Below are 24303 nucleotides of genomic sequence, written 5' to 3' on the forward strand. Positions count from 1 at the left end.
TCCTCAAGTACAGCGAAGCTGCGAGGAGAGGAGGGACGTGGACTCAACTGGGAAGCACGCGAAAATTTATTTACCAGAGAGGGGTTGGTTCGTTTTCTCTCGGGCAGCGAATGCAATGCTGTGCACCGCGCCCATTTTGAATTTTTCATACAGTATTTCATTAACCCCTTCATAGCTGCCGGCCCTGAACAACACTTTACTGTTTCGGTGTCAGTGATGTTGAGTTAGGGTAAGCTATAAAAAACTGTGAACAATTATTGGAAAGGAACAAAGGTCACCTGGTGTGTTTACACGACCCTACTCTGCCATCCCAAGCAGTCAGACGCTCACTTCACTCCATATGTATTCGCTGATGTTATATGCTTATGTTACATGCATTCTAATTTTGAGTAAGTTTCTTTCAGCAAGAGAACATAATTTACCACCCTCAAAACAGCCAGAAAAATATAGACGACAAACTACAGGAATATGAACTGAATTGGTAGGGTCTTTAGGCTGTATGCTTACATGAAAGATTATGGGTTTCACAATTTTAGGAGACGATATGGAACAAAAATGTTTGCTAATCAGGAAAAAAATTACTCTTTTATCCCACATGTTCTTGTAGGTTAGAATTCAGTTCCACATTCTTCGTTTGGTATCGCTCTGCCCAATATATTGTGAACCGACTGAGCACAGTTATTTCTGCTCCTTAAAGTTAGTGTACACTTACTGCTCATTCTTTTGTTCGTTCTTATGTGTATGTGTGAAAGAGAGAGTAGTGAGACAAACAATAATGTATTCCATTATCACTTTCATAGCTGCTGGCCTTGAACAACGCTTTATTGTACTGGTGTCAGTGACACTGAGTTAGGGCAAGCTATAAAAAACTGCGAGCAATTGTGGGAAGGGAACGAAGGTCACTGGTGTGTTAACATGACCCTACTCTACCATCCCATGCAGTCAGGCATTCACAGTTCACTTCATCCCAGATGTTTTCGCTGATGTTTACATGCTAATGTAGCACGCATCCTAATTTTAATTCCTTCATGAATCATAGCAAATCACAGGATGCGTTTGTGTGGGGGGGGGGAACAGGTGTGCCAGACAAGTCTTTTCATATATGTAAGAAAAGGAAATTGATTTTAGAACTTTGAAAAAATGGTCCCAAGGCCGACCACGGGAGCACGCAAATTACTGAACCCACAGCCACTGAGGGGGCTAAACATAAGCTTTACTTAAGCAGTAAAAGCACCTAACCAAATCAGCTCTTCCTGATAGTCTGTTATATTTTTAAGATTATTTCTGGGTTGGTAAATAAATGTTTCTTGTTAAATCTGTTTCTCCGTTGTTTTTAGCTGTTCTGGTGTGACAAATCGTGTTTATTTCATTAACATAATAGCGGAAATGACTGTTCTTCCCTAAGTGTTTAACTAAACCTGGCCTAACCGAGCTTATCTGTACCTAATAATTTAACCTAACCTAACCTCCAGTTGGGATATTGGGAAATAACATCCACTTTTGAGCATGATGAGTTTCTTCCACTGCGTTGGAAACGATCATAGAGGAAAGTGACAATAATAACAGGGAGGAAATTTTTCAGCAAGAAAACGTAATTTGCCAAACTGAAAGTGGTCAGAAAATTACAGAAACATGTATGGCGGATTGTGAATTGAATTGGTAAGGTCTCTCTGCTGCTTCAAGTGTATATTTACTGGTAAATAAACCAATGTAACAGTACTTGTGTTTTGTTTCCGGCAGATTAATCGTGACTTCGGACTATTCAGGCACCCCTCTGTATTTCCTTTCGTATCGATTTTCGTACCATCGAGACAGATATTTTCGTATTGTGGAATTTGTCCTATATTCATCACTTTTGTACCATCGAAAGTTCGTACTTTGGGTTTTCATATTTCGAAGACTGTACAGTAGCTGGCATGCCTGGACCCACTACACCACCAGAAGTCCACTTAGTAAAATCACACCACCCAGCACAGTAAATGGTTACATGAAACAATGTGATCTGTCACTCAATGTATGATCACCTGAAAGTTGCGCTACATCAGGTGAGTGGATGTGGCTGCCTTCACCTACCACATTTAAAAGTAAAAATCCTATCTCATATAACTCCTCCTGAGATGTGGGGACCCAAGCTAGAATAAATGGCCTACACTTCTGAAGGCATTACATCATTTAAAAAAAAAAAAAAAAAAAAAAAAAAAAAAAAATCCAGTTACCTTTAATGGATTCAAACCAATGCATATATCACATAGCCCTTACTCAACATTGTATTTTAAATTATGAAGTCATGAGAAGTTCAAAGGAATGTAAGGGAGAGTTAAAATGATTTTAACACTTTCATGGCTGCAACTTCTCTATTATGAGTATTTTCTCGCAGCTAAGCCAAACAATACTATTCAGCTGCCAGGTGATTCTTTGTAAGGCAGTTTACCTTCCCTCAGTCACTGTTTTATAACCCATGGTAGGTGGTGGTGACCATCATCCACTCACTTGATGTAGTGCTGCCTACCTCTTCCTTCACCTTTATCATTCTTTTTCTGTGTCTGAACTTCTCACTTCCTATTTCTTCCATCTTTCCTATCACTTTTTATTATGTTTCCCTTCCTTTTCTGGTGGCTTTACATTAAGTGACATGTCTAATGATTTCCTGTAAGCCTGGAAACCATTTACCTTGCTGGGTGGTAACCACATAACCAACGTATAAGTGTTCCCTATGTGTCAACAAGTGGGTTGGCGATGTTGTTACTGCCCATCTCTGTAAAACAACCTGTCTGTCTATGGATAGGAAGAGACACAAAAATGCTACTTCATATGAGGACTGCAGTCCGGACAGTGCAAACCTTCATTGTGCCTCATATGGGATCTTCAGCTCAGCAAGGGTTAAGAGTGTTAATACTTGAACCATTAACTCTCTCTTGGTTAGGAGAACTCTATCAATCCATTCCATGTAATGATGGCTTTTCCAGGAATGGAAGAAGGGTGGTAACAAAGAAAAATCCTTGGCTGCCAAGCATAGGGCTAGAAAAGCGGTTTACAAGGAGATGTCCGAGTCAGAGACTTTTACTTGATAACCTACCATAAGTCACATGGAAGGGAAATTGTGTGGAAGGGAATACAGTAAGACCTCACCATAACAGACTAATCGGGGCCTAAACCATTCCAAAAACGCAAAATTCAGATAAAAGTTACATCCGGACTTCCCTCTGCTAACCCGGACTTTTTCCGACATATCAAACATTAGTCCGGATAGCATGAATTGTTTTTAAACTGTTTTGACTACCATTGCTGTACTGTACTGTGTTATAACTTCACTACATTAATCAAATGGTGTAATATATATAATAATACAGTGAAAACTCGATTATCCAGCTTTCGGTATATCCGGACCGTGACCAAATAGTTCAGTGGTACAGTAATGCATAGAATTATCCGTACGATAGCTCCGTTTCAACAGGAAGCATCCAGCTGCTAGTGAGCGAGGCATGGGTAAACCAGACAGAGTCTGCCCCCCCCCCACATCTCCCACTCACAACTCGATCACAAGGGTGGTAGGGTGGAGTTTGGTGAGGCAACTGATACACCTGACCTAACCTACCCTTGCCTAACTACCTAATAATTTAACCTAATTTAACCTAACCTAACCTAACCTAACCTGGGCTCCAGTTGGGAAACTGGGAAACTAAATCCACTTTTGTGTACACTGAGTTTCTTCCATTATGTTGGAAACAATCGTACGTATGGCATAAAGAATGTGATAATAAAGGAGGAAATCTTTCAGCAAGAGAAGGTAATTTACCACCTTCAAAATAGAAAAATGCAGAAAACAAACTGGAGGAATATGAAGTGAATTGGTAAAATCTTCCCAATTTTAGGGAACGAAATGAGACAAAAATGTCCGCTAATCAGAAAAAAAATTACGTGTTCTCGTAAGTTAGCATTCAGTTCTGCATTCTTTGTTAGATATCGCACTTCCCAACACATTTCAGACCGACAGAGCATAAAGTTATTTCTTCCACTTACATTTACTGTTCATTCTTCTGTTCATTCTTAAGTGTACTGTATGTATGAAAGAGAGTATTGATACAAACAATAATGTATTCCAATAACCCCATCATAGCTGCCAGCCTCAAACAATGCTATACTGTACCACTGTCAGGGTCGCTGAGTTAGGGAGGGCTATAAAAACTGCAAACAATCATGGGAAGGGAACGAAGGTCACTGGTATGTTTACATGGCCCTACTCTACCATCCCAAGCAGTCAGGTGGCCACTTCATCTCAGATGTTTTCGCCGATATGTTTAAATGCTAATGTAACATGCACTCTAACTATGAGTAAGTTTCTTCCATTATACTGGAAACTCGTAGGTAAGGCTTAAGGAACATTATGATATTAAGAGAGGAAATCTTTCTGTGAGAGAAAGGTAATTTACCACCCTCAAAATAGGCAAAAAATACAGAAAAAAAACTAGAGGAATATGAATTGAATTGGTAAGGTCATGAAGCTGCATGCTCAGACAAAAATTTAAGAGTTTCACAATTATAGGGGAAGAAATGGAACAAAAATGTTTACTAATAAGAAAAAATACTTTCATCTCATGTGTTCTTGTAAGGTGGCATTCAGTTCTACATTCTTCGTTCGATGTCGCACTTCCCAACACATTTCGGACTGACAATGCATAGTTATTTCTGCTCCTTACTGTTAAGTGTACATTTATTGCTCATCCTTTTGTTCTTTCGTAAGTGTACAGGTGTGCGAGAGAGTATTGATACAAACAATAATGTATTCCATTACCCCTTCATGGCTGTCAGCCTTGAACAATGCTTTACTGTACCAGTGACAGTGACGTTAAGTTATGACAGTGACGTTAAGTTAGTCTATCTATATACCTAGGTTGCTTCCCCCAAGGAAAGGGAGGTAGCCAAGACAGGACGACACACTCCCCATTTACTCATCCGTTCAAACACATTCATTCGCGTCTTAGCCCCAAAGGGGAGAAGGGACAGATCCTCATCACACCACACCAAACAAGGGTCAACTGCGCATTGCAATCAGTGACATCCGCAGCAGGGCCCGACAGCAGAGCTGGTTTACCCCTGCCACATCAGAACAGACCCATCCCCTTACCCGCATCTGACCGGACTAGCTAATCAGACCAAATGCGGGAGAATATCCCCTCAGGGCTGCGTCGTCATTTATTCATTCACAATTTCTCTCCATTTATTTCTGTCATGCACAGCCACTCTTCCTTGCTCAACAGACATCCCTCTCACATCCAGCGCTCTCTTCACATTGTCTATCCATCCTATTCATGGTCTCCCTCTCAGCCTTACACCTCACATCAGATCTAGTTATCTTTTTCACCAATCGCTCATCATCCATTCTCTCCATATGCCCAAACCATCGTAACACCCTCTGCTCAACTCTATCAGCCATCTCCCGAACAACTCCAGTTCTTCTTCGCACTTCACCATTTCGCACTTGATCCATAGCGTCATTCCACACATACTCCTCAGACACCTCATCTCCATTACATTCAAACTTTTCCTCTCTGCTACACCCATATTCAATGTTTCAGTCCCATATAATGCAGTCGGTACCACAACACCCTCATACAGCCTTCTCTATACATCCATTCTAAGCGAACGACATCTAAACACCTTTTTCATTCTTCCCAGCACCTTTCCTACTTCATTCATTCTAAACTTCACTTCTGCATCTATTCTTCCATCCACAGCAACATGTGACCCTAAATATTTAAAACACTCTACCTCCTCAAGCAACTCACCATTCAAAACTATATTCATTCCCCTACCATCTACCAACCTCGTACACTTCACCACTTTACTCTTATCCTCATTTACTTTCAATTTCCTCCTTTCACACACCCTTCCAAACTCCTCTACCAACCGTCTCAATCTCTTCTCTGAATCAGCCACCAGTGCAGTATCATCTGCAAACAGCAGCTGCTTCAGATTCCACTCTCCACCATCAACATTCACCAGAATCAGACCTCCACCTAAAACTCTTGCATTCACCTCCCTTACAACACCATCCATATAAATATTAAACAACCAAGGCGACATCACACATCCTTGTCGCAGCCCCACTCTCACAGGAAACCAATCATTCACAGCATTTCCCACTCTTACACACGCTCTACTATTTACATAAAAACTCTCCACCCGTTTTAGTAACCTACCATCAAGTCCAAACAATATTAAAACAGTCCACAAAGCCTCCATATCAATTCTATCATACGCTTTCTCTAAATCCATGAACGCCCAAAACACATCCTTGCCTATCACTAAATACTTTTCACACATTTGTCTCACAGCAAACACCTGATCCACACATCCTCTCCCTCTCCTAAAGCCACACTCCTCATCACCAATTACTCCCTCTGTACCCTCTCTCTCATAATTAACACTCTACCATACACCTTCCCTACAAAACTCAAGAGACTTATACCCCTAAAGCTAGTACATTTATACTTATCACTCTTGCCTTTATACAACGGTGCCACACAAGCACTTGCACAGTCAATTGGCACCATACTTTTCACAAAGCACATATTCAACACTCTTATTAAGCAGTCAACAATAGTCACTCCACCACCCTTTGGGCATTCCACAGCACACCCATCCATACCTGCAGCTTTCCCTGTTTTCATCTCCTTTACTGCCTTCTCCACTTCCTCCTTCGTGATCAAAGAATCATTCAACTCTAACAACACATTTATTCCTTGCACCCTTCGATCTGCCACAATCTCAGCCACCCTTTCCTCCTCCACATTTAACAATCTTTCAAAACACTCTGCCCATCTCTTCCTTACTGCATCCATCTCAATTAACATCCTTCCATCCTCTGCTTTTACTCGCTCTTCCTTCCCAGACTCTCCCTTTCGCACCCTTTTCACCTTCCAGAACATTTTCTTATTCTGTTGAAAATTCTCAGTCAGCCACCTACCCCACCTCTCATCTGCTGCCACTTTAGCATCACGCACAGCCCTTCTCGCAATATTCCTCTTTTCCTTATACCTCTCATATGACACCTCATCCTTCCTCTGCAGCCACACTTCATTTGCACGTCTCTTCTCAGCCACAGCAATACTTACTTCCTCGCACCACCATTCACTTCCTTCTCTTACACCACCACCCACACGTCTCACACCACACACCTGTTCTGCATGCCCCACCACAGCATTCTTAAACAACTGCCATTCCTCCTCCACACTGCCATTTTCCTGATCTTTCACTGCATTCCACTCATCTTTTAATTTCTCCTGATACTCTATCATTTTCTCTCTTTTATCCAACTTACTCACTTTCAAAACCTCCCTGCCATACCTAACCCTCCTAGCTCTCACCCATCTCTTACCTACTCTTAACTTTCCCTCCACCAGGTAGTGGTCAGACATACCTCCACCCTCCCCTCTCAGAACTCTCATATTCAACAATCTTCCTATTACATTCCTGGACACAACCACAGAGCCCATCAAAGCTCTACCAACAACCCTTCCACCTCCTGTTTCACCCATGTATACTTATAAATATCTTTCTTCGCAAACAGCGTATTTCCAATCACCATCTCTCGCTGAACGCACATCCCTATCATTCGTTCCCCATTTTTATTTCTTCCAGGCACACCATGCATACCAAGTACACCTTCAAATGCTACATTTCCCACTCTAGCATTCAGATGTCCCAGCATTACCACATTCACATTCGCTCCAAAACTCTGCAGACACTCATCAACATCATTCCAGAAAGACTCCCTCTCTTCCTCATCCCTTTCACTATCAAGCCCATATGCACTCACAAACACCCACAACTCATGTTCAAATTTCGCTATTCACCCATATCAGTCTTGATGACACCTCCTTCCATTCAATCACACACTGCTGTACTTCTGGACTCACTAAGGGAGCTATAAAAACTGCAAACAGTTATGGGAAGGGAACAAAGGTCGCTGGTATGTTCACATGACCCTACTCTACCATTCCAAACAGCCAGGCAGTCGCTTCATCAAAGATGTTTTCACCGATATGATTAACCCCTACACCGCGGGCTTGTTTACCAATGACTTGCATGTGCCGCGGGGTTATTTGGGCTCCGACAGACTCTCAAAAAATATTTGCCAAAAATCAGTTATTAGTTCTAGAATAATAAAATTACATATGCTTATGGCACATACCTTCAGCTTTCTCCTGGAATGATTGTTGAGCCTTCGTCGGTTACCGTAGGACTTGTGGAGACCTCTGAAGTTGGGTAACGAAGTCTCCACTTTACACTTCCCGACAACCCGTAATATGATTACCACAGCCAGATACAAACACTATAAACACTATTCTACAATTTTCAAGTAGTTTGGGATCCATACTCAAAAAAAAAAACACTGTGAAAGCAATGGAAATTACGAGCGCGTCTGATCGTCGCACTGGCACTAGTTCGCTTTTGTTACTCTGTCATTTATTATTCATAAAACCCCTCACACTTTATATTTCTATTACTATATAACACTTATATATATCTACAGTCTTTATCCATAAGTTTCCTTCAGTAGTATTAGTTTATTGTCACTGTAGGGATTCAGTTTCTTTCAGTAAAATACGTAGCATTCACTTTCTCGTCCTGTATACTGGCATTGAGAGTGAATGTCACTTTCATCTTCACTCTCATAACTCATAGCATTCAGACATGCTAGAGTGAAACTTTCACTTTCATTACTCCTAGGGTATATACTCGTATTCTTAAAAAACTACTCATTTACATTTCTATTTACGTTCTCTATTTTATTTACGTTATTTACATTTCTATTTTATTTACACTGTGTTGTGCACGGTCACTTGAAATAACTTATAAAACTATTTTCCATTGTTCACATATATTTACATTCATTACTTTCACTTGCTGTTTACACATTATTTACACATTATTTACAATTCCACTTGCACTGTTTTACTCAATAGAAAGATCGTAGTCACTCTTTTATCAATTGTCAGCCCTTTACCTCTTTCCACACGAGGTTTAGTAGGGGGTAAAGGTCACAGGGCCATTTGCATGGGGGTGAAAAAAGGCCTTGAAGTCAGCAAGAAGAAACATACGTACTCTCGCTTCGGAAGATGAGAGTAAACTGATAACGGAGGGCCAGCGTGGAGGCCTGCTTTAGGGGTTATTCAGAGTTACCAATATTGGTTCTTGAAACAGCTAAGTCTAGCACTGATATGATTGGCAGGAAATCTAGACAATACATTATAAATTTGGTAGTTCCAGGTGAATGTAAATATCACTTAGGCTTCTCCCTTCCCTCCTTACATGTATATTTATTACAAAAATAGATTAGAGGCCTACTTAGGAGATATATATTCAGAGCTACCAATGTTCGATCTTGAAACAGCTTTGTCTAGCACTGATATGACTGGCAGGAAATCTAGACAATACATTATATATTAGGTAGTTCCAGGTGAATGTAAATATCACTTAGGCTTCTCCCTTCCCTCCTTACATGTATATTTATTACGAAAATAGATTATACGGCATATTTTAAGGGGAAAAAAACAGCGAAAATTAGCGAACGAGTGCACGTGAGGTGTTGTCAGGTGATAATTAGCCAATTCCAGGTGTATGGCACTGTCACTTACCTTATTTCTTTCTTGTATATATTATTTGGTATAAGAATAGGACATAGGGCTTATTTCAATGGATGAAATCAGTGAAAAATTCCAGGGAAGATTTACTTAGCGTAGCACGGCCGGGCAGGCGAGAGGATAGGGTAATGGAGGGGGGGGTAGGGAGGGGAGTCAAGAACGGGGAGAAATGGCTAAATTGTCAACAATGGATGGGAGTACAGATGAGATTAGGAGTGCTGACTTGTGTTGGACATTGGCAGTACTGATAGATGATACAAGCCCCCACTTGGAAGCCCGGGTGAATTCAAAATAACACAGAATCACAAAAGCGACGCCCCGCAGTATGATCCCTTGGTCCCAAGCGTCACGAAAGTGACGCCCCGCGGTTAAGGGGTTAAATACTAATGTAACATGCACCCTAATTTTATGTTTAAATACTAATGTAACATGCCCCCTAATTTTATAAATTCTTTCACAAACCATAGCAAATCACAAGATGGGTTTAGGGGGGAGGGGAAAAAGCCAGGTGTACCAGTTGAGTCTTTTCACATCTGTAAGAAAAAGCCTCTGATTTTATAACTTTGAAAAAATGGTTCCGAGGTCTGCCATGGGAGTACACAGATTTCTGAACTCACGAACACTGAGGAGGGTAAACATACGCTTTGCTGTAAGCAGTAAAAGCACCTTACCAAATCAGTTCATCCTGACAGTCTATTATATTCTTGATTATTACTGGGTTGGTAAATAAACATTTCTTGTTAAATAAGTTTCCCAGCTGTTTTTTGCGGTTCTTCTGTGACGACTCTGTTTGATTTGTTAACGTCATAGCAGAAGACTCTGTTTTAATCTAAGTGTTTAACTAAACCTGGCCTAACCTAGCTTAACTGCACCTAATAATTTAACCTAACCTAATCTCCAGTGGGGATGTTGGGAAACGAAGTCCACATTTGTGTACGATGAGTTTCGTCCATTGCACTGGAAACAATCATAGGTACAGCTTAAAGAATGTGACAATAATGACAGGGAGGAAATTTTTCAGCAAGAAAAAGTAATTTACCAAACTGAATATAGTCTGAAAAATACCGAAAACAAGCTGGAGGAACATACTGTACATTGAATTAGGAAGGTCTTTCTGTTACTTAAAGTGTACATTTACCTGTAAATAAATCAGTCTAACAGTACAGTTTTGTTTCCACCGAATTAATTGTGATTTCGGACTAATCGGGCACCCCTTCACACCATATAGCCCGGATAATCGAGCTATCTCTGTACTATACTGTACACTGATAAACATGTCTTTCATTTACCTTATTGTGGTGAACATAGCTGAAGTGGTCAGGCAGTCCGGACTGCTTCTGGCTTTATCGGACTTTTCTGATATATACCAGTAGGAATTTAGTCCGGTAGCTCCTCGAGTCCGATAAAGGAGAATTCCAGTCTATCGAAGTCCGTTATATCGAGGTTTTACTGTAATATGATTTTTACGGTGCCATATCAGATGAAGAAGGAGAATAGGGATATCACAGGTGAATACTGTATGAAGAATGATGAAGGAAGGGTTGTGGTGAACAGTGGGGATATTAAAGACGCATGAAGATAACATTACATCCAGCTGCTGAATGAGGAGTTTGACTGGGACAAGGAAGGTTTGGAGCCAGCAGATCCAGTGTTTTTTTTTTTTTTTTTTTTTTTTTTTTTTTTAATGCGAGGAAGAAGGAACCAAAGGCCATGAGCCCGCAGTACAAGTTCCCTCCAAGAGAAAAACAAAATACAATAGAGAGACAAATTCAATATCCGATCATTTTGAGATGCCTGGACACACTGCGTTTGAAAGACTGGAGATCATAGGCAGCAGGAAATACAGACAGAGGGAGACAGTTCCAGAGCTGACCTGTTGCATAAATGAAAGACTGGGAGTAACAGTTAACTCTTGCATTAGAGAGTTGGACAGAAAAGGGATGAACGTTTGCTGCCAGACGGGTACTACGCACCCGTCGTAGAGGTGGAGGAATGGAAGCAGACAGTTCAGAGGAGCAGTGACCATTAAAGTGGCGACAGAAAAGAGATAAAGATGCAACAGTGCGGCGAAGAGACAGAGGTTGAAGGGAGTCAGTAAGAGGAGGAGAGTTAATGAGACGAAAAGCCTTTGACTCCACCCTACTGAGAAGAGCTGTATGTGGGAAGCCTCCCCATGCATGAGAGTTGTACTCCACACAGGGGCGGATAAAACCCCTGTATAGAGTCAACAATTGTGCAGGGGTAAAGAAAGAGCGGAGTTGGCTTAGCACACCCAATCTCTTGGAAGCAGATTTTACAAGAGATGTAATATGATCTTTCCAAGATAAGTCCCGAGTAAATGAAACCCCAAGCATGTTCAAGGATGATGCAGGATTAAGCTGAATATTATTAAACATTAGTGTGTATACCTGTGGAAGATTTTGTCGGGTTGATAGGTGTAAGAACTGAGTCTTAGATGCATTAAAAACAACCATATTATTTTTACCCCAATCAGAGATACGAGCCTAGTCAGACATTAGGTGTGCCATAGCCTCATCCCTTGTTTGTTGAAGTAACTGTTGAGATGGGCATTGCGGGAACCGAATGGAAAGGTGAAGGGTGGAGTCATCAGCGTATGAGTGGGTAGGGTTAGATGTACAGCTTAGAAGATCATTGATGAATAAAAGGAAGAGAGTTGGTGATAGGACAGAGCCCTGAGGAACATCACTGTTGACAGATCTAGGAGAAGAACGATGGCCGTCTACAACAGCGGCTATAGAACGACCAGAAAGAAAGCTAGCGATGAAGGCACAGATAGAAGAATAAAAACCGTAGGAGGGCAGTTTGGAAATTAAAGATTTATGTCAGACTCGATTGAAAGCCTTTGAGATGTCAAGTGCAATGGCAAAGCTTTCGCCAAAGTCCCGAAAGGAGGATGACCAGGAGTCTGAAAGGCAGGTGAGAAGATCGCCAGTGGAGCGTCCCTGACGGAACCCGTACTGACGATCGGAAAGAAGGTTGTGATAGGAAAGATGCCTTAAAATTTTTCTATTGAGAATTGACTCGAAAACTTTTGAAATACAGGACGTTAAAGCAATTGGACGATAGTTGGAGGGTTGGGAGTGGTCACCCTTCTTTGGGACTGGCTGAATGAGGGCAAACTTCCTGCAAGGAGGAAAGGTACAAGTTGACAGACAAAGGCGAAAGAGTTTGCCTAGGCAGGGTGTAAGAACAGAAGCACAGTTCTTGAGAACAACAGGAGGGACCCCATCAGGCCCATATGCCTTGTTAGTACTGAGGCCAGTGATGGCAGAAAATACATCAACTGAAGAAATTTTAATGTCAGACATGAGGAAGTCAGAGGGGGGAAGTGATGGAGGAACAGCACCGGAATCGTCTAAGGTGGAATTGGAGGAGAAAGTCTGTGCGAAGAGATCTGCTTTATCAGTAGAAGAAATAGTTACAGAACCATCAGAGTAGAAAAGAGGAGGGAAGGATGATGAGGTAAAGTTGTCAGAAAGATTTTTGGCAAGGTGCCAGAAGGAGCGGGAAGAATTCGAGTTGGAGAGTTGAAAGCATTTAGTATGGATGAAATTATTCTTAGTAGAGCGAAGAACAGACTTAGCACAATTCCGGGGAGAAACGTAAAGATGATGTGATTCAGGGATGGGTTGGCTCCAGTACCTTTTGTAGGCCCTCTCCTTGTTGCGGACAGCATTAGAACAAGCGTGATTAAACCAAGGCTTTCTTGCGTTAGTCAAAGGATATGAGAAAGGAATGTATGCTTCCATGCCTGAGAGAATAACCTCCGTAATGCGCAAGGCACATTCAGATGGCTCCCGGCCATGGAAGCAATAATCATTCCAGGGAAAATCAAAGAAGTACTGCCTGAGGGCCTCCCAGTCCGAAGGTCCAAAATGCCACAGACGTTTCCCTGGAGGGTCCACAGGCCGTACCGGAGTGATAGGACAGGTTAAGGTAATAAGGTTGTGATCGGAGGAGCCCAATGGAGAGAAAAGATTAACAGAGTAAGCAGAAGGATTAGTTGTGAGGAAGAGGTCAAGTATGTTGGAGCTCTCTCCAAGGGAGTCAGGGATACGGGTAGGGTGCTGTACAAGCTGCTCTAGGTCATTAAGGATAGAAAAGATGTAGGCTTGTTCACAAGGTGGATCCGTGAAAGGAGAGGAGAGCCAAAGGTGGTGGTGAACATTGAAATCTCCTAGAATGGAGATTTCAGAGAAAGGAGAAATGGATAGAATGTGTTCCATCGTAGAAGTAAGATAGTCGAAGAATTTTTGATAGTCAGTAGAATTAGGGGATAAGTAAACAGCACAGATATATTTAGTCAGAGAATGACAGGAAAGCCGAAGCCAGAGTGTAGAGAATTCAGAAGAATCGAGTTCAGGAACACGAGAGCAAGATAAGTCGTTGCGTATATACACATAACAGCCACCTTTGGCTTTGAAATGAGTATAGAGAAAGTAGGAGGATACAGAAAAGGGTTTGCTGTCAGTTGCCTCAGACAGCTGAGTCTCAGTTAGAAAAAGAAGGTGAGGTTTAGAGGAGGAGAGGTGGTGCTCAACAGAGCGAAAGTTAGAGGAAAGGCCGCGAATGTTGCAGAAATGAAGAAGAAGTCAGACAGTGGTTCCAGGCACCTCGAGTCGTCACCGGGAGAGGGGCGGATGGTAGGGGCATTTATGGTCCCCCCCACCCCCCGGGACTCCGAGGCTTGGTGATGAGATGCCATTTTAGTTGAATTTTGAATAGGAAGTGTAGTGTGTACTGTGCATGTAGTTTGGTGTAGACAGAGAAATTTGTACTGGAGAGCATGCTGGCCTACTCTCTGTGTAACTGAGACACTGAAAAAGTTCAGCAAAGGGGGATGGTCAGGAACTAGTCCTGAGGGCTGATGAAACGGGAGCTCCAGCACTCCCTGTCATCAGCTTTCCATCAACCTTGGGAGTACTGCCCTGCTCGACTGGTGCTACAGTCTACTCCTTTGATGCTGCCTTTGATGCTGCTACTGTGAGCACAGCAATAGATAGGATATGGATGGGGAAGACAGCTGGTGTGTCTGGGCTGACTGCTGAAATGCTGAATGCCTCATGAGATGTAGGAGTCAGGTTAGTCGGTGACCTGATAAATATGATCATATGTGAGTGTGTTGTCCCAGATGATTGGCTATAAAGAGTGTAATTGTAAATGTGTATATGGGGAAGGGTGATGCCCTGGAAAGAAGAAATTATAGTGGAATAAAGCTTTTAGGCTAGATAATGAAGGACATGGAGAGAGTTCTAGAAGGTTAGAGAAAGAGTGAATATTGATGAGATGCAGTTTGGGTTTATGCTAGGCAAAGGTACCACTGATGCCATATTCATTGTTCAACAGCTTCAGGAAAAATATACAGGAAAGAAAAGAGAACTGTACTTTGTTTTTGTTGATTTGGAGAAGACCTTTGACAGAGTCTCTACAGTGGCGGTGAGGTGGGCAATGAGGAAGCTTGGGATTGAGGGGTGGCTGGTTAAGGTTGTTATGGTCACGTACATGTGTGCTCACACCCAGGTAAGGGTGAATGGAGATTTGGGTGATGAATTTTCTCTGAATGTTGGTATGCATCAGGGGTCAGACTTGAGGCCCTTGTTGTTTATCATGGTACTTGAAGCCCTCTCATGTGACTTCAGAAATGGATTTCCGTGGGATACGTTGTATGCTGGTGATTTTTGGCTGCAGAGAATGAAAGGGAGGCAAAGGAAAGATTTGAGAAATGGAGAGGTTGTATGATGCACGAGGACTTGAGAGTATCATCCATCATCTAATCCTACGTTGCCCCATGAGGAACGTAGGAGCCCGGGGCTAGAAAAGTTGGTCCTGGAATTTAACATGAGAGTGACCAACCTCACTCATCCCTGGGTGGCATTACGTGACCAATAAACCCCAACCACCCCATGGATATAAATCTTCACTGGCTCAATCCGACTGGAGCACCTTTATTACCCACTAATCCACCAGGAGCCAAAATCTGGTTACATGGTTACCACCCAGCATAGTAAATGGTTTCCTGGTGTACAGGAAACCATCTGGCTTGTCACTCAGTGTAGAGTCACCCACAGGGAGAAGGAAGAGGAAAGAATGAAGGAAAGAAAGACACAAGAGGGAGTGTAAAGTCACCCACAGGCAGAAGAAAGAGGAAAGAATGAAGGAAAGAAAGAGAGTAAATGCAGATAAAACAAACGTGATGGTATCTAGGGTTGGGAATATTACTGTCAAAGAAGAGGGAGAGTGGTCACATGCAATTTCTCACAAGGTCGTGGGAAGTAATTCCATCTTATGCAGTGTTTGTGATAAGTCGGTGCATACGAGATGTACTGATATTAGAGGTAGAGTGTGAGATGATCCTGATTTCATGTGTGTGGTGTGCTGGGAAAGCATGTGGATATTGCGAGGCATGAAAGGATTGAACTTGCAGGTGAGTCTCTTGAGCGTGTAGATGAGTTTTGTTACTTGGGAGACACGTTATGTGCTGGGGGTGGAGCAGAAACTACCTCTGCGGCTAGAGTCAGGAGTGGCTGGAAGAAGTTCCGGGAGCCGTTGCCTCTCCTGACATTGAGAGGGCTCTCCCTCCAAGCAAGGGGATCTTTATATGCAGCATGCATCAGGAGTGTAATGCTGTATGGTGGTGAGACCTGGGCAGCAAAGGAAGAGGATATTTGCAGGCTCAAATGAAGAGAAATGGCAATGATTAGGTGGTTGTACAGTGCATCCTTGAGTGCAAGGCCTGAGGGGGGGCTAGGTTTACAATGGAAGAGTTGAGAGGTAGGATGGGGCTGGAGTGTATTGGTGTTGTAATGAGAAGAGGTAAAATGAGATGGTTTGGGTATGTGGAGAGGATGGGGGATGATAACTGGGTGCAGAAAGTGAGAAATATTAATGTTGGGGGAAGGGCAGTAAGAGGCAGACAGAAAAAGACCTGAGAGGAGGTCATTGAGTGTGACCTCGGGGTTAAGGGACTAAACACGGAAGCTGCCATAGATCAAGCAGCATGAAGAGTAGCCATTAGGTGAGCAAGGCTGATGCATGCAAGTTGGAAACTTCAAAAATGAAAATGATGCACAATTTCATTAGCCAAGAGTGAGTCACAGGAACCTAAGTGTTAATCTGAAGCTTGCACTAACCTTTATTTGTGTCGTACTGCTTGCCAAGGATCCATACCGGTTCATCAGACTTGGGGAAGTCTTCTGGCTCACTGAGTGCCCCCTCGTAGGTCATACATGCTGCAAGTACCACAGCATCACTTACAGATGGCAGTGATATCATGACACCACATAAACTGCTTGACAATTACTGACATCATTACTCACAGCTTAGCAATGATAACACAAACTACTTCAGGATTTAGGTTATCAATGACTTTATCAGTGTCTCAACCCCTTCAATAACAGGAAATCTATTATAATCTTGCTTCTGCCTGATGATTTTATCAGTTTTAGAAATGTCTTGCATACTGAACAGGTGAGAAACAATCTCAAGTAGCCCTTTCAGTAAAGGACATATTTTTATTTAGTTCTGGCTGCAGCCAGATTATTCTGTTCAGCTTTGGATAAACTTCTCAAACTGAAAAGGTTACAAACAATCTCCATTAACCATTTCAGTATGAGTGCATCCCCATTTTTTATGTCTTGATGCTACAAGACAAGTTTATTTTAGGTCCAGAAAGATCTTTCATAATGTGAATCGGCCAGGAGCAATCTCCATTAATCCTTTGAAAATATCGTTGTTTTCAACCTGCTACTGTCAGGGAATTATATTTAGCTTAGTAAAGATCTCTAGTAGCAAAGGGGCTAAATGAGGACAGCAAATATAAAAATTTTATATATAATGTGTCAGTAATTTCCCATTTACTTTCTACTGTTTTAACAAGTACAATACAATGCCTTCAAATACTCCTAAACACTTCAAAATACAATACCACCATTGGCCCAACTAACATTACACCAATGAGTAAAATACATTACACTAATCATACATTTCTAGATATACATGAGGAAAATAAGCTCCTTAAAACTGTGTACAAAATCCCAATATTACAGCAGCAGCAGCAGCAGCATGGGTTGGTATGATGAACTACAAAAAGGGGAGGGTGAGCCAAGTGCTAGGTGGAAACTGTGGTGGCAGGGAGAGTCAAATATACAGTACAGTGCTTCTACATATTACAAAATATCACAACCGCACTAAAAAAAAAATACAGAAAAATATATAACGTTCATGGTATAACAGCGAGTCTTAGGGTCCGATGGATGGTGGGGGGGGTGCGGGGCGGGGATGCCTTCTGGGTGGGAAAGGGTATATATATATATATATATATATATATATATATATATATATATATATGTATTATATATATATATATATATATATATATATATATATATATAAAACAGTGTATATATAAGTGGCCTTACATGAACACACACACATACTCATATACTGTACAAACAACCATGCCCAGCAAAGATATCCAACACTGCATAAAATGTTTAACCCCTTCAGTCCAAAGATGCATTTTCTACTTCACTCATGGTACCACCAGATGATTTTATATAGCTTAGGAGATCCCCCCTGGTAGTGAAAAGGGCTAATGAAGGGTATATCTAACCCCTCCAGCTTAAAAAGCCTCCCCTAATTAAAATAAAATTGTCTGGAGGTAGCAAGGTCAAAATAATGACATCCTTGTACTGAAGTGGTACAGTACACGGTAAAAATCATCATTCCATACCCTACGACAATACTGTAAACAAGTGATGTACATCACTGACCTCAATCTATACACAAACACCTAAAGGGGGAATACACACCAGATCCGCTCATCTCTCTTTGCACACCTGACGTACCGATCATCTTAAACAGTTTACGCAGCCGGCCAATTAGTACACAAAGGTAAGGATCAAGCACTTGCAAGACCCAAATCAGGAATCTCCGCCAGGGATATGGGACTCTATGGATCCACCTCTCAATCATAGTCTATAAAAGAGAAATGGTAAGGGTTTACTTGCTAGGGACACCTACTTTTGCAGTGTGCAGTTGCTGACAATAATATAAATCCACTTCTTAGTTAAACAAATATAAAACTCTTATGCAATACTCTGCTAAACTCTATGGATTGCATGACTGGGTTTCAATAGTAATTTTCTGGGATGCTGGTATTTATCACTGTGAAGTGAATTAGTATCTATGTCCACAACTGTAATGGGTGTGCATGTGAGGATGATTCTATGTCTACCATGAGCCATCACGAAAAATGTACAGTAATAGTCATACTGCATTATTAAAAGTGACAGCGAGAAAGACTGAACAAGCCTATGATTTTTAATATCATTTATCGAATACCTGCAACTGTTTCTAATGATCACATTGCATCTCATGTCAGGCCAGACATGCTGTACATTTACCGCATATTTCAGAAATTATTAGTAAAAATTCAGGACTTATCTAACACTTTCATACTCTCGGTTTAATATTACTGCCATAAGTCCTCACTATAAGTCACTTTTTATTACACCCATTTTTATGATGTCCAAAATATAATACAGAAATACTGCCTATTAAAGTTCCATTGCTACCAACAAAATGGCCAGTTTTCCAAATACACATAGTATGAGTTGTATGAAAAATGGGGTGATATTTTGGAACACATTCTTGGCATATATCAAGAACTGCATGTCCAAATATAACAGTTCAAGTAGTCCTCACTATAACTGAAATGTGCTCCAAAACATCTGATCTTCTTCCAAGCAACTGGTACTGCAAATTGTGGGAAAAAACAAATTAGTTTGATACATAGCAATGAAATACTGACAAGCAATGTTTCTGTTATTCTGAGTTTAACAGGAAAAATAAATATAAAAAAAGGGTAGCTTATAACAAGCACTTACTTTTAAGCCTTATCTAAGCTAGCCCATCCAGTGATCTAATTTGGCCTAAGACAATCTAATGTGGCAAGTGGATGAACAGGGTGATGGTGGGAGGATATATAATAGAAATGGTCTAGGTTCCCTTATTTCTCCAACATTTCAGACCACACACAACTTATTCAAAACATCAGAATATAGAGGAACTTCATCTCCTTCCCGTGTTTTCCCTCCAATCTAATTTACCCACAATCTAATGTTCTAATACCAGAAAAACTTCCAAACATTCAAGGCAAACTTTATAAAGATAGAAGATCAAACATAACAGACATATTGTGGCTGAAAACACCAACAAAACATAAATATCCAAATACAGTACAGCGTTCAGTTTTCAGACGATGCCATACACTATCCTGGTTTTTTAATTACTGTACTTAAAAATGGCCACCCTTTACGGGATTATGGCGTCTGGCAATAGACAGATAGATAGATAGAACTTTTTTCATTCATTATCATTCAGTATTAAAGATGGCTGAACTCTTCTCAATACTGTTCTAGAAGAGCAGGTAAAACTGAGAAAAACAGTAAATGGCAGAATGTCAGACTAAAATAACAGCACAGTAACAGTAGTACTATACTTTACCTACAGTCTCACTATTTCAACTCCTTATAGTATAGTACTATACTGAGTAAATGGTAGAAAAAGATACAGTAAAATATACAGATGTACTGATGTAATGCAAACTTATATGGTTATTATGAACATGGTGCTGCATGCCATACTACTGTAGCATACAGGTACAGTATAAGGCAGTTGCATAAAATACACATAACTACTGCTGCAAACACATTCATGCATGTGTGCACATACACACATACATGCATGCACGCACACACACACCGCTCGCTGGCTCGGTGGTAACGTTCTCGCTTGCCATCTGGTAGACGGGAGTTCGCGCCTCGCTCAGGTTGCGAAAAGTTTCACTGACAAAGTGGGGGGTTACTGTCCCCTTTGAGCAAGGGGACGGGTGTGTGCGTGTGTGAAGGTCACAGCCATGCCCTTAGATCGGACTATATGAGCTCTCAGCTCCCTTCCGGGAGGGTAAAAGCTGACGATCACGATCATCATCAAGTGATCCTGACCAACCCGGTGAATTACACACACACACACACACACACACACACACACACACACACACACACACACACAATGTCATTTTCACAAGTGAATGAAGAACCATAAAGTCAGTCCTAAGAATTTTGCAACTATGAGCTATTAGGTGGATCATCATCATGGGCACAAATTACGTAGTAATGGGTTAATACCACTCAAACTCTGCTCCCTATGTTCAAATTAAGTGTTGGAATCTAGTGAAAGTTTACTAATTGTGTTAGAGAAGAAAGCAGTTCCAGTTTCATATCCCTTCTTCCTTGTCATAAGTGCTATAAGGCTGTTTACATCACATTATCAATGTCATGTCCCAATGACACTGCAGGGAAAAGGGGCTTTTTGTCCTTTCAGTTCCTTTTTACAAAATATTGGGATTGTGAGGATAATATTCTTTCTTTTGAAAACAGTAATGGTGAACTCCCAGTCTCATATGCCTTTCTCTGAGTTGGGATCCATGGCTACACTATCATACATGGACACTGAGGGATGGGGTACCAATATAAATTTGTCTCTGGCTAGATCCCTTTGTGGCCCATCTTCCTGAGGGAATGGCCCCACTACAGGGTACAAATTATCCCCCTCCAAGGGAATCTTCTCATCTTGAAGGGTAAACTCCACAAGGGAGTTTTAAATTATATATATACAGTATACAGTACCCTCGCATCCAAGATGGGTTTGTCCAAGATGTTTTGCATCCACAACAGAGACCATAAATAATAATCCAAAATATTGCTGTAATACGGTTGGATACGTCCAATACGGAACCAACAGTTCACAACAGCCCAAATCCGAGGAGAATACAGCTATGATGGTCTCACCTGGTCCAGCATGATTCCCGCGCCTGGGAGAGTGACGTGGATAAGATGTTGTCCAATAAAATGTTGGCATTTGGTCATGTGATTGGCAAGCAGGGCTTGCTTTTGTCTCTCACCAGAGCATCATGGGCACACTTACTGCGTGTTGCATTCAGCGGTTGATCCTAGGTTACTGTCTCTCCTTAAGGTACCATGCCTAGGAAACAGTCTGTTAACCCCTTGAAGCACTGCCATCCACCTCAGGTGACTAAGTTGGAGATAACTGAGCTACTAAGCTGGAGACAGGCTCAGAAACACACACACTTTCAAAGTGAGGAAATTTGTTTTGGTGCCAAAATATGTCTAAGATGATGTTTTTAGGGACACTTTCTGAATATTCTGTGACAATATTTTTTCCAAAAGGTCTTGTGTTGGTCCAAGATATTTTTCATCCTAGACGGGACCTCAGGCGACAATATTACCATCTTGGATGGGAGGATACTGTATGTCTGTCTGTATATATATACTGTATCTATATATATATATATATATATATATATATATATATACTGTATATATATATATATATATATATATATATATATATATGTATATATATATATATATACACTATATCTACCTATCTATCTATCGATCCATTGCCACACACCTTAATCCTGTAAAGGGTGGCGACAAACAAATCGTCTCCACGTCACTCTGTCCCCCACCATTTCACTACCCTGCTCCCAACTCAAACCACCCTTTCTCATATACCTCTCCACTCCATCCCTCCATCTCATCCTCTGCCTCCCCCTCCCTCTCCCCCCCCCTCCATCTCACTCATATACACTCTCGTCATCAGTCTTTCACCCTCCGTCCTCTCCACATGGCCAAACCACCCCACTGTGTTCCTCCTAATGCTTCCTATCACATCCACATCATATATATATATATATATATATATATATACAGTATATATATATATATATATATATATGTATATACAGTAATTCCTCCACTATCCGATGTAATAGAGCCAATGGCACGTCCGGAGAGTGGTCCCATCCGAAAAGTGGACCCCTGCCTACTGGACTGGTACTTATGACCATAACCCACCCTAACTTTGAAAGCCACCTAAATAACTCCCTACCGGACATGCATAGCACTTACTGAAACCTATTTAAGACCCTATTCACACCAATAATGGACATAAAGCATGAAATAAATGAAATGGAACCAAAGAATGAGGAATTAGATGCATGGAAAATACTTGGCAGTGTACACGTCTGTGGCCACCTCCTCTAAGGCTCTGGTAATTGTGAAAATGCTCTTGAAGCACGTACAGTAATCCAGTGTTGTGCTACACTTAATTCTTTGCACTGTGAGTTCTAATTGATTAACACTGCACATTCTGTTCTTAATTGCACCACGCCAGTTTCAACCGCCACTTTGCACTCCACACTTAATCCTTAGCACTCTAAATTCTAATTTCTTGACACTGTAAATTCCCATGTGGTCTAGTGGCGAGGTACTGCAGTTTATTCACTTTTTGTTCACAAAAACGAGCACATGCGGCATCCATTGCATGAATGTCTTCCCTTGACGGAGGTTTAGTAGGAACTGGGACAGGGTTGCCAGATCTGAGCTTGGCCATATTACCAAACTCCTCAATTTTCATTACCTAATGTAACTTTTCATTACCAAATCTTAAAGGAAGAATTTATTCTTCACTAATTATATGTACAAAAGGAAATAATTATACTCCTTGTAATTAGCAGCATGTTTATTGTTGCACTATGTATGCTCGAGATTAATCAAGGAGAGCAGACAGTCCACCGTCTCCATTGTCTATATCTTCATACATGTGAAAAATCTGTTTAGTATTGGATAATGCTGATTCACTACCAAAATGAACTTTTCAATACCAAATTGGCCCACATTTGGTAATGAACAATACCAAATGGCAACCCTGACTGGGGAGGGGGGAGGGGGAAGGGGGGAGGAAGGACGGGCTAAAGGGGCCAGGGTGTAAAGAGCTGTTCAGCACCACGCGGCAATTTCAAATTACGGGTGGGAAACAATACGGATTTGGGGGGGATTTTTTTTCTTTTTTTGGCTATTTTTGGGTTCTGAAGGTCCAGGCCCACAATGTCCAGTAAGTGGGGAGTCCGGGCATCTGGATAGTATTGGGATTACTTGTATATATATATATATATATATATATATATATATATATATATATATATATATATATCCCCCTACTATAAGAATATAGGCTACAAAATGCGGCGCATATTGAGAACTTGCATATTGTGGAGTAAAGAATAAATGGGAAAATACATACAGTAATCACTCCAATATCCGACGTAATAAAGCCATAGGTAGGTCCGGATATTGGGCCCCAGCTTATGGACTTGTACTTATGGACCCTAACTCAGAGAAACACCTATACAACTCCCTCTGGACATGCATAGGACCTATTTAAGACCCAAATCACACCAATAAGGCACATAAATGACTGAAATAAATGCAAAAGAAACATAAAATGAGGGTTTAGAAGTATGTTCATACATTAATAAACATTCTGGTACTTATGGACCCTAACCTAGCCTAACTCAGAAAAACACATTCCTTCTGCACATGCATAGCTACTAACACCCTATTCACACCAATGAAGGACATTAAAGAGTGAAATGAGGTAAGTATAGTATGGAAAAAAGTACAGTATGAAACATTCTGGCTACTTACAGCAAGTCCCTGGCCACCTCGATGAATAACTGCCTCCTCTCGGACTCTGACAGTAAGAA

At 41.2% G+C, this 24303-nt stretch overlaps 1 protein-coding gene across 2 annotated transcripts in view; it reads right to left on the reverse strand.

The window, feature by feature from the left end:
• The window catches only part of LOC145417333 (cysteine protease ATG4B-like), a 387500-nt gene that overhangs the window by 323330 nt on the left and 39867 nt on the right, over positions 1–24303 (reverse strand). Inside the window, exons 2-3 of one of the 2 annotated variants that reach the window (XM_080286012.1) lie at positions 18515–18644; positions 16799–16897 (exon numbers count right to left, since the gene is read on the reverse strand). In XM_080286012.1, the coding sequence (XP_080142138.1) occupies positions 16799–16897; positions 18515–18641 (226 nt within the window). In that variant the 5' untranslated portion in view covers positions 18642–18644. The remainder of the gene's footprint in view (positions 1–16798; positions 16898–18514; positions 18645–24303) is intronic. The other variant, XM_080286013.1, reaches the window with a different exon arrangement.

Source organism: Coenobita brevimanus, chromosome 110 (assembly GCF_032717465.1).
Source record: "Coenobita brevimanus isolate Jiangsu-jjx chromosome 110, ASM3271746v2, whole genome shotgun sequence".
NCBI lineage: Eukaryota > Metazoa > Arthropoda > Malacostraca > Decapoda > Coenobitidae > Coenobita > Coenobita brevimanus.